The sequence below is a fragment of the Narcine bancroftii genome, chromosome 6, assembly GCF_036971445.1.
Source record: "Narcine bancroftii isolate sNarBan1 chromosome 6, sNarBan1.hap1, whole genome shotgun sequence".
NCBI lineage: Eukaryota > Metazoa > Chordata > Chondrichthyes > Torpediniformes > Narcinidae > Narcine > Narcine bancroftii.
In genome coordinates this window covers 196,881,037-196,893,013 of record NC_091474.1, presented here as the reverse complement: position 1 = coordinate 196,893,013, position 11,977 = coordinate 196,881,037, and the positions used below count along the sequence as shown (strand labels likewise).

Genomic DNA, 11,977 nt, shown 5'->3' with positions numbered 1-11,977 from the left:
TCTGCGCAGTCCTTCAGTATCCAGTCAGGTCTGTTGTATGTTAATAATGTTGCTGAAATTTGAAATAATATCTGACTTTTGTATTGATAGCATTTTTTCAAAAGAGGAAGAAATGAAGTATCCCACATTATGGCCACTTCATTTGATCAATATAATGGGTAGGAATATGACATTTGGATCTTTTTGGAGTTTATCCATTTAACAGCAGCTTTGAGGCATTTCAACATGCTGAAGTAATGGTCTTTGGTATGTTTATGAAATCAGAAAGTTACTTTGTACCCTGCTTTTGCCTTAAAAATTATTTGCTGAGTTTTAAGTATTTAAGCTAAAATGAAACTTGGAAAAAGGACAAGTTGGTCTCAAACAAAAATACTTCTGCAGTCTTGAGGAAAATAATCCACATGAGGCCAGAATAGGATCAATGAAAGCTATTATTAGATCAACCAAAATGTGAATGGAGAAGATGATAGTGGATAGCTGTTAGTGCAGTGCAAAAAGGCTGTATTTACTGTGTTAGATATTAGGGTGCAATTAAAGATTATAAAGCCATTGAAGGGTTCATCAGAACAGACTTGAATATGATTAAAGATACAAATGAACATGAACAATGCAAATATTAAAACAACTTCCATTTACTTAGAATAATCAGAACATCATCTATCAACATTTTTGACTGTATCTTTTAGAACTGCTTGGACTTGGGCTGCCGGAGCTCCTGTAACGGCAGCATTGCAGCTGGTGTAGACTGTGGAGAGTGGAAACAGTGCTCCTCCAAAGGGTTCAATCATCCGATCCTAATGCTGGTGGCTCCATATAGGCTAACCAGCCTGTTAAAGAAGCTGATGGTGTTTGTAAGTAAAACCTTGCAACCAGGGAGATCTGTACCCAAGATGGCAGCTCGCCACATGCATTGCAGATTTCAGAGGGCAGTGGACCGATGCAGGGCACCAGAAACGGGAAGAACACTCCCCCTGCCTCACATTGAGAAGCAGAAACAGAGGAGATGGCCCTACAGGATGGTGACCGTGGTGGCGGACAAGCAAGGAGGTCATCGGTTGAGGGACCCTACAGCATGATGACCATGGCAGCGAACAAGCGAGGGACTCAGCGGCTGAGGAACCTGCACAGACTACGAGCAACTTGCTGTCAGGGGATCTGAACAGGCTGCGGGCTGCTGGAGACTGGCTCATGGGAACCAAGTATTGGAGCCAGGATTTGAGAGAGTGCTGAGGGCAAGAAGGGGCCCTGAAGTGTTTCTGGAGCTGAGGGCTTCCTGATCATGTTGGAGGTTTGGATCTGGAGCTCGGGTTGCCGATGAATTGAATAATAGTGTGTGTGTCTGCAGAAGTTCAGGAGCAATGGAGGCAAATCCAGATACTCAGAAACTCTGAAGGGACTCTCTGTTGCTTCTCTTTCTCTCTTAATGTAAGGGGTGCCGGGTGACACTAATGGCAACTCTTTGCTTTATGGCAGGTAGAAGGTATTTTTGTGTAATATTACATGTTCTGTACTATTACATGACAATAAAGGAATGTTTAATCTTGAAATTGTTCCCTTGACCTGGAAATAGTGGCAAATCAGCTCCAGGGAATAATTGACAAAGTACTTTAATCATTGGTAGGATCCTGAAAGGATAAGGTTTTCAGGGTATCAGGGTAAAACAGAAAGTATCAAAAATAGTGAATATAATTGGCCATAACCAATTGCCCCTGTAAATAGCCCCACCTGTGCACATGCTAATCAACATAGGAATAGCAGAATAGTTTGGATAAATATGGCTTTGGCAGTGGAGCAAGAGGGAGGGGTTCAGATTCCTGGGGCATTTGAAGTGGTAGTAGAGGAGTAGGATCAGTACAAACCAGATGGTCCACATCTGGAAAGGATTAAATCAATGTCCTCGCAGGATTGTTTATTACTGCTGTTGGGAAGGGCGTAAACTAATATGCCAGGGGATGGGAAACCAGGTGGAAAGACAGGAAAGCAATGCAGAGGCCAAAACAATAGTTAGAAAATGCAAAAGACACAAAGAGTATTAGATTCTCTAAGGACAATAAGTGTAGTATTCAAAACAAGGTCAGTAAACTTGTGGCACAAATCAATACAAAATTGATTGATACAATGTTGAGGAGGAGGAATGACTGCAGACAGACATAGATGGGTTAAGTGAATGGGAAAGTTGTGGAACTTGCAGTTGTAGAATATAAGTAGAAACGTGGTGCCATACTAATAAAAACAGAAGCTGTTTATAGAAATAAATTGAAAACAAACTGTAACTATGGCCTTGATTCACAATTAATTGATGATCAAAACAAATCAGCCACATTGATCGGAAATATGCAACGAATGCAGATTTTAAATTATTATTGACTGCAGACCTTCACATTTGTTCATAACTGGTGATTTTTTTAATGTTAAAGGTATTTAGAAACTTACAGTTTGTATTGGAGAAAATGTGCATAAGAATAACCATTTGCACAAGTAAGATAAAGTGTAATTGGGAATGAGTGGTAGTTTTTACAGCCTTGTTAGGCAACTTCCACAAAAGGTCTGGCAGATGGAATACAGTGTTGGTAAGTGTGAGGTCATTTACATTGGAAGGAAATTTAGAAGATCAAATTATTACTTAAATGGTGAAAGATTGCAGCATGCTGGTGTGCTGAGCGGCTTGGGAGAGTTTGTACATTATTTGTAAAAGCTTAGTTTGCAGGTGCCACAGGTGATTCAGAAGACAAATGGGATGTTAGACTTCATTGCTGGAGGATTGAATTTAAGAGCAGGAAGGTTCTGATGCAGATGAGCAGGGTAATGGTGACTGACCACATGGAGTACTGTGTGCAGTTCTGGCTTTCTTACTTGAGAAATGATGTACTGGCCATTGAGGCAGTGCAGAGCAGGTTCACCAGCTTGATTTCGGAGATGAAGTGGTTAACCTATGAAGAGACAGTAAGTCTCTTTGAACTATTCTCATTCAAATACAGAAGAATGAGAGGGGGATCTTTATGGAAATGAACAAAATCATGAAAAGGATAAAGACAGAAAGAGGAAAGTTGCTTCCACTGGTATGCGAGACAAGATCACAGGGTCATGGCCTCAAAATTTGGAAAATAGATTTAGGATGGAAATGAGGAGTCACTGCTTTTCCCAGAGAGTAGTCAGAATTTTGAAGAGGCTGCCTTATTAAATGTATTTAAGCCAGTTTGATGGAGTTTTGCCTAGTAGGGAAAATAAGGGCTATAAAGTAAAGGTAGGCAGATGAAGTTGAGTCCACAGCCAGATCGGCCATGATCTGATTGAATGGTGGAGCAGGCTCAACGGGCCAGATAACCTATTCCTGCTCCTTTCCTTGTGTAAAAGTGATGAATTGTAGGGATATTATGAATATATGCCCACGGAGCTCCTGGTAATGTTGAAAATGCCTCGGCAAATTGCCAAAGTATATTTTGGGGGATGGGACACACTTTAACTATTATGCACGAATGACAGAGGGAGTGAATTATTTAGGCTGACAATCAGTTGTTTGAATGGGATTGAGGATGCTCGTAGCCAAGGTCTTGGGGAGTCTACTCCTGTGGGTTACAAATGGTGATCACATTACTTCAATTAACTTAGTTTTGTTCTATGCTGTTATGTATAATCAATATACAACATTGCTTTTGCTTTTTTGACTCTTTCTTAGCCATCAGGCATCTATTATTATCTTTTGGCAAATAATCCATATATGTGACTTTATGAATTTCATATCTTACATCAACTGTTTTATTTGAACCAGTTTTTTGCTGCTTCAGAAAGGACTTAGCCGGTCATACCTTTATTGTGTATCTACATCCTGCCAACCTTGACTTACTCAGTGGAAATGAGCTCTCATACCATTAGTGCAGTTTTTCATTGTGGATTCCCTGTGTTTTGGGGAAGAGGAATTCATACAGCCAATATTTGATTCAATTTGTATCCCTATTTTATAGAGGCTGTGGAAGACCAGTTCAAGTTGACTCTTCTGGTTCTTAAGAACTTAATGTTTCTTAACCACAAAAACAGTGAATGCTGGAACTATTCAAGTTCAAGTTCAAATTCAAATTTATTATCTGAGTTTGTACATGATATCACATAAAATGCTGAGATTCTGTTTTCTGCGGGCCAGGGAAAATTTCTACTAATCGGTAAATGTAAACTGTACTCAAGAAAAAGATGTTTATACAAAAGAGAGAAATGTAACCAAAGAAAGACACGCTGTTCCAATGCCAGGAATCGGGACTGGGGTTCAAATTCCACACTGTCTGTAAGGAGTTTGTATATTCTCTCCATGTCTGCATGGGTTTTCCGCAGGGGCTCCAGTTTCCTCCCACTATTCAGAATGTTCAGGGGTTTTAGGTCAATTGGGTGTAATTGGGTGGCATGGGTTCATGGGCCAAAAGGGTCTGTTAAGGTGTTAAATTTTAAATTTAAACTGATGGTCAGACAACATTCATGGGGATAAAAACTGAGTTAATGTTCAGTCCAATAATTGTTTGCCACTGGAAAAGAAGCATAGATTTTAAAATGATTCAAGAAAATTTAGAAAAAAAATATTCTAAATTGCAGAAAGGAATTTTGGAGGACAGAACAGAGGAAATGTTTGTGAGAGAGCAGACACCAAGGTCACTCACCTTTTCTAGTTCATTCCCCTAAGAGTTGAACAGAGCTCACCTGAATCTGGGATGCTCCCTTGTTTGGGTGGTACTGCAGCCTCAAACATTTGAATTGTTACTCGAGTCCCTGATTATTGTGCAGATCTATGGCTGCTGCTCCCATGCCTATTATTTATTTTCTCATTTACTTATCTTCACCTCCTTCAGTCAGGGAGAATGCTTTTGCATCACTCAGTCCAGAAGCAGAGATTTGGAATGGAGTTCTTGACCTTCCACGCTGCTGAAGATCCAACTGCGCTGGGTAGGTCACGTCTCCAGAATGGAGGACCATCACCTTCCCAAGATCATGTTATATGGCGAGCTCTCCACTGGCCACCGTGACAGAGGTGCACCAAAGAAGAAGTATAAGGACTGCCTAAAGAAATCTCTTGGTGCCTGCCACATTGACCACTGCCAGTGGGCTGATATCGCCTCAAACCGTGCATCTTGGCGCCTCACAGTTCGGTGGGCAGTAACCTCCTTTGAAGAAGACCGCAGAGCCCACCTCACTGACAAAAGACAAAGGAGGAAAAACCCAACACCCAACCAATTTTCCCCTGCAACCGCTGCAACCGTGTCTGCCTGTCCCGCATCGGACTTGTCAGCCACAAACGAGCCTGCAGCTGAAGTGGACATTTTACCCCCTCCATAAATCTTCGTCCGCGAAGCCAAGCCAAAGAAGTACATTGCTAGGAAATTCTCCACCTACAACCCTTGGGATGTTGTAGTTGGAGTCTGCAGCAATCCCCAGGATATTGAATATTCTGTTTAACAAGTTATGCATGGTGATGGACAATGCTTGGAAAAGTTCAAATTTATTGTTGAGTACATAAGGATATCACATATAACCCTGAATTTCTTTTTCCTGTGGGCCAGGCAGAATTTTTAATTACTGGTAACTGTAAACTGTAGTGAAAATGAAAGAAATGTAAACGAACTGTATGTGCAAATACAGAAAATAAATATTCAGCAATAAATAATGAGAAATTTACAAGTCCTTTAATGAGTCTCTGAATGGTTGAGGGGTAGCAACTATTCCTGAACCTAGAGGTATGAGTCAAGTGGGACCTCTAACTTTCCTGAAAACAGCAGTGAGAACAGAACATGGCCTGGGAGATGTGGATCTTTCATGTCTGCTGCAGCTCTCTGACAGCAGTGTTCCATGTAGATTTGACTGTGATACACTGGATTGTATCCTCTACCTTTTGCAGGGATTTCTGTTCAATGATATTGGTACCCCCATACCAAGCAGTGATGTAGCCAGCCAATTTCCACTACACATATGTAGCAATTTGCCAAAATTTCCGATGATATACCAATCCTCCACAAACTCTTGAGGCTCTGACGTGCTTTCTTCATGATGACAATGATCCAGGAAAGCTCCTCCAAAGTAGTGACTCACAGGAATTAAATCTGCTCACCCGCTTCACCTCTGATTTCCCCCAATGATCACAAACCAAATCCAACAGCTCCTATCACACCCCTACTTTTATATTTGTCAATACCTTTGTCATAATTCTTTCAGTCCAACAGTTATACCTTTCAGGTCAACCTTTCTCAGGCCACCAAGTAATATTCAAAAGGGGAACTGTTAATCTATTTGAGAATATTTGCAAGATAAAGGAAGTATCAGTGTTTAAGAGGAAGGGATTACATAATGTGAACATCTGCAACTCATTCAAAGTAATGACCAGTTGATTTGCTGTCCTGTATAATTTCTTCCCGGCGCGACTTTGAGCATCAGCCACTTAGGGTTTAAGCACTGACCCTGGCCACAGTTTTAATATGAGATACAAGTGTGTTTGATTATTGGGGATGGACACATTTCAGGTGTACAAATCGCTTCTGAACTCACAGCTGAAGGAGAAAGTGATTCGACGTTCTAACACGATTGAATTGTCAATATATTGGGCAAAGTGGATTTTACACAGAAACATTCCCATCGGGTCAATATTGGGAGTTACCGCAACTTATGCCTTGGGAGAATCAACGTGACGAGGAATGACATCACCGACTGAGCCGCTGGAGCAAACAAAACCACAGGAAGACAAAGCCAGGCACCAGGGACAAGGCCAAGATGCTGCTTATTCGCCCCGGATCCGCGAGCGGCGTTCACATCTGCACCTTGGCATCATGACCATTCCCCGAACATCTGCACTTGAATGACCTTTGAAAGGGCGCAGTCATTTCGGGCCGATCCATCGGAACATCGAAGGATGTACTGGGGTGTGGGGTTTGCATCGTCCAGATCCTGCGTGGTTGATCTGAGCAGAAATCAGAGCTTCCCTTTGGGACTGTGCGGGTCTGATGATCACTACTCTTTTTATGGCTACCTAATCACTTTCCCGCTGCAAGACTACTGTCCCATCATGTCAGGGCTGGGAGCAGAGTCATGGTGGAAGAAAACGCTGTGTCTGACGGGGGGAGCCCTGCTGGCAGCGGCTGCCTATTTCCTGCACGAACTTCTGGCGATCAGGTAACAGCTCCCGATCTATTCCACGGGCAGCGACGCTCAGTCCAGGAGAACTGGAAATCCTTCACCCCCAAATAAAGAGCCGATTGGTCGGAAACATGGGTTCTTATAAGAATGGTTTGTAATTACTTAGAGGTTCGATCCTGCACCGGCTTCAAAGGACGAGACAAATTATGTGAAGTCCCGGCACCGCTTTTGTTTTGTGTGAGTGGGCACATCTTAAATCTGAATTTAATCTCCACACTCTGTTTAATATGTTCTCTAATCATTAGTACGAAAGGGAAATTTAAATAGTTACTTCCCAATATATTTCATTTTGTGTTGGAAGACTCAAACGATTTATAATAGCTTTAGATTTCTTCTCGAGAGGATTTACTCTAGTGGCGGAGTCTACAGCTTCTCTGACCGGAGAATTGAACCAGACACCAAGTCCCTTCGAGAAGGGACTTGTTTGTTCCTTCGTTAGGCACAGCAACTTCGACAATGAAATGCTGGAGCGGCGCAGCGCGACGGTGTCTGCAGAAATTTGTGATTTACTTCGCAGATGAAATATATATCTCATGCACTGACTTACAGTTCAACGCCTTCGGCACAATGTGGTCCAAAGGTCTCCCAATGTGCCCCACAGATCAAATAATCACTGGGGAAAAAAATTCTGCAGATGCTGAAATAAAACCAGAAAATGCTGGGAAAACTCAGGGCAGTGGAGAGAGAAAAAACAAGAGTTCATGTTTCAGGCCTAAGACCATGAAAGCAGGAAAAGACAGAAAACGAGCTGGTCTTAAAAGTTATAGAGGGGGTGGGAAGAAAGAAAGAAGACATTGGAAATATCTCTGGTAGGATGCCGACCTCATTTCAGTGTGATATTTCCAAATCAATCTGATTGATAGTTTAATGGAAGAGGTACTAAAGTGAGAAAGCAAGCTCAGGAACGGTTAAAGCTCTGAAGTTCTCTGTAAAGCTGTTACTGAGAGCTGAAACGAGATGGGAGTATGGTACATGTGCAACAAATCAGATTGCATTAGTAGAGCCAGCGACTAAATTAATATTACAGATGAATCCACCAGTTCTAATTCAAACTGAGAAAGCAAGTAACCTGATATTATTGAATTCAGTATTGAGTCCAAAGGGCTGCAACATATGCAGATGCAAGGTAAGGTGTTTCTCCTCATGTTTAAGTTGAGATTTCAGTTGAATGTCACTTTAATTCTCTACCCCACTATGACTCTCGCCTTCCAACCTGCGTTCTTCACTTGTTCCAAGGTAAACTTGAGGAAGAACATCTTATGAGTTCAATATAGAGTTCAACAATTTCAGGTAACTCACTTTCTGTGTTGGTGTCAGAATGAGCCAGTTTGGCTATGGGTTGACGATCGATACAATAGCTCACAGCCACCTTCTGAAGGGCAATTAAATGCTGGGTCTGGCTATGAAGCCCATAATCCTCAAATTAATAAAAGATATTGATAGTTTTATTTTCACTGGTTGCTTCCAATGTTTTTGCTTAGGTTCCAGTTCTCTGCAACAGCTCTGATCTGCATTTCTCACCTGTTGTATGTTCTTTTATTTATATCCTTTCTCTCTAACTCCCCCATTATTATGTCATCCAGCTGTCTTTGTAAACACAGGTCACCATTGGTAATCCTGGTTTCTCTGTGTCAGGGATATTCCACTTGTTTTACCCATCTCTATCTTTCCTTCTCGATAACAAATCTAACTCATTTATCAACTTAATTTCCAGTCCCGACGAAGGCTCATTGAGATAAATTTAGACTCTGTTATGCTTTCCACAGATGCTGCCCGACCTGCTGAGTGTTTACAGTATTTTCTATTTTAGGCCAAATTTTATTTTCATACTTGATTTCTAGCTTTCCTAGACTACATCAGTATGGCAACAAATGAAATTGCTTGCAATTTAAGCAAAGCACATGGGAATGGACATGAGTAAAACTAAGCAGAAATTGGAAACCCTGTGGGTTCAGCTATTGATGTGAGATAAGAGGGTCGACTCTTATGAGGACTTCCAGAGTTAATGTTTTGGTGTGTATTTGTGCACCAGTGCAGCTGGGTCATTTTGTAACCATGTGCTTCACCTATTTCCTGTAACTAAAACTGCTGTAGAGCTGTCAAAGGATGGGAATTAGAGGCCATCAGGTCATTGTCACAACCTAGTTCATCAGCCAAGCTCCTACACCAAATGTTCGAACCTCTGGCACCTCTCGTAGTAAGCAGGATTACTATTGCAACTATATGTCATAAATAGGATTAAACTAAAGTCTCAGAACTTTTTCTTTCAAGTTTTGTTCTGCAATGAGGCTTTGCTGCCTTCTTCTGTTATTTAAAAAAAAATTTAAAACACGGTAGAAGCTGATTCCGGCCATTGAAACCGAAGTTGCACAATTGGACACTATTAACCTACATCCCCATTTTGGAGGGTGGGAGGAAACAGAGCACACAGGGGAAACCCACATAGATCATTGGGAGAATGTATAAACCCCTTACAGATGGCACTGGATTCGAAACTGGGTCACTGGCATTGTAATAGCATTGTACTAACCGCTACACTCTCTGTACCTCTGTGTGGTTGGGACAGACCATGTCAAAAGATCATGACAGAGAATGAAGGATATTAGCTGAATGGTATTATGTTTTCAAGGTGTGCTGTGACTAGTCTGTGGGTCATTTGTGTCAATTTATGGAGACCTTGCATAGCTTTCAAAGGATATTAGCTGAATGGTATTATGTTTTCAAGGTGTGCTGTGACTAGTCTGTGGGTCATTTGTGTTAATTTATGGAGACCTTGCATAGCTTTAGCAGAGTTGATTGAGCACTAGATGGCAATGTCATGCTCAGCCTCCTTGCCTGGGTTGTCAAGCCTCTCCTCTTGTTGCCTTTTGATGTTGCGGGTTAGTTATTTTTTGACAGTAGTTGAGAGTATAGAGTCTGATGTGGACTGTAGGTGTTGAGAGTCACATGTATGTCAGAGTGGCAAACAATTTTTCCGTATGAGACATTAGTGTGGTAGATTATGTCAGTCTAATGATTTTATAGATTCAAGATTCAGACAGCATGGAAACAATATTCCTAATTCTCCTGGTCTAACTCATTCATGCTGACCAAATTGCTCCTATAGACACTGCAAGATCGGCTGAGTTTCTCCAGCATTTCTATAATCACAGTGTTTGCAGACTTTCATGTTCCAATCTAATTCCTTTTGCCTCTTAAGTATTTGCCCACATTCCTCTAAACATTTCCTATTTATGTACTTCCTCAATTTAAAAAAAATGTTGTAATTTTATCTACCTCCATTGAGAGCACATTCCGTAAATTCACTGCCCTCTGTGTGAAAAGCCTTCTCAGAACCTCCTTTCGCGTCACTTTAACTATACTCTCTAATTTGAGACTCCCATATCCTGTGATAAAGACTGAAATGATCTCCCCTGTCTCTGACCCTCATCAGTTTATAAAACTTGATAAGGTCATTCTTCAGCCTCCTTTGTCCCAAGGAAAACATTCCCACCTTATGCAATCTTTCCTTATAACTAACTCAAGCCCTCCAATCCCAGATGCATCCTTGTGAATCTTTTCTGCGCTCTCTCTCTCTCTCTCTCACTTAATTACAGCCTTCCTATAGTGGGGTGACCAGAACTGTACAGTATCCAAGTACTGTCTAACCAACACTTTATATGGCTGTAACATGATGTCCTTTTTCCAGACAAAGTAAGAGTAATTATTGCTGAATTGCTTGTTTTATTCAAGGGTTCTGTGCATACCTGGGAGTGTGGGGTTGTGTCTTCTATTGCTACATTCTAACAGCCCTCTTTGGAGGGCACATGGGTGACTGAAAGGCAGATGAGTCAAAGACGGCCCTTTTCCTTCTCAAAAGGACATTGAATGGTTTCAATTTTAGAATAGTATTACGGCTTTTTGTTTATATTTCTGCTTGCAGATTTCTTTTCAAAATCCATATTTTAAAGTGAATGAAATAGATCAGGTTTGGTTTGAACTCCATTTAGCTGCTTATCAGCCTGGTGCCTCAAGTCTAAATTTAGTAACATAACATCTGCACCAGCAAGCCCAAGAGGGCATTGTGTCCACTTCTATATATTTCTCACTTCACCATTGCTTCCTATCAGAAGCAGGATTATCTGCCCTTTGCCCCTGTAGATAATACTGTTAGCTGCTTTTTCACTCTCCCACTGTACACAAGTGGTCGTTGGAGGCTAAGGCCCAAAAAACAGGCTTTCTGCTCTGCTGATCTTAGCATTCATTAAGTTTACATATTCCATTATATTAATATATAGTGTAATTAAATATTTGCACCAATGTTTCTTTCCACAGGTAACTTGTGTTTTTCTTTATTTCCCAGGAAGGAGCAAAAGCTTGATTCAAAAGATGCAATTATATTACATCAGTTCTCTCGACCAGAGTGTAAGGTTCCAAGTTTGTCTCCTTTTTGCTTGAAGATGGAAACGTATCTTCGAATGGCAGACTTGCCGTACCAGGTTGTTAACATGTTTGCTACTGTGTTTAGTGTTTACTGTTCGCAATTTGTGTCATGTTGACCACCTGAGTTTCTGTAAAATAGCAGTCAAATGTAGTTCTCAGCGCATTCTAATAGTTGATCTTTCTGTTGATATCCTATTCAGACAAGATAGTTTTCCAATATACCCCCAATCCAAAAATTTCAGAGCTGTTTCTGTTGCTTGGCACCTTGCGTTAATCCCTTGTTGGCAGCAACAATTATACCTTTTGAATCAACACAACATTTGCTTATATAAGGTAGCAGCTGGACTGAGAAATTTTGCAGAAGCAATTGTAAAGAAATGATCATTTTATA

At 41.1% G+C, this 11,977-nt stretch overlaps 1 protein-coding gene across 2 annotated transcripts in view; it reads left to right on the top strand.

Annotated features, from left to right (window-relative positions):
• Window positions 1–11,977, top strand: part of faxcb (failed axon connections homolog, metaxin like GST domain containing b) — a 70,774-nt gene continuing 58,797 nt past the window's right edge. Inside the window, exons 1-2 of one of the 2 annotated variants that reach the window (XM_069887133.1) lie at window positions 1–28; window positions 11,507–11,642. In XM_069887133.1, the coding sequence (XP_069743234.1) occupies window positions 11,604–11,642 (39 nt within the window). In that variant the 5' untranslated portion in view covers window positions 1–28; window positions 11,507–11,603. Of the gene's footprint in view, window positions 29–6,695; window positions 7,141–11,506; window positions 11,643–11,977 lie in introns of those variants that run through there. The other variant, XM_069887131.1, reaches the window with a different exon arrangement.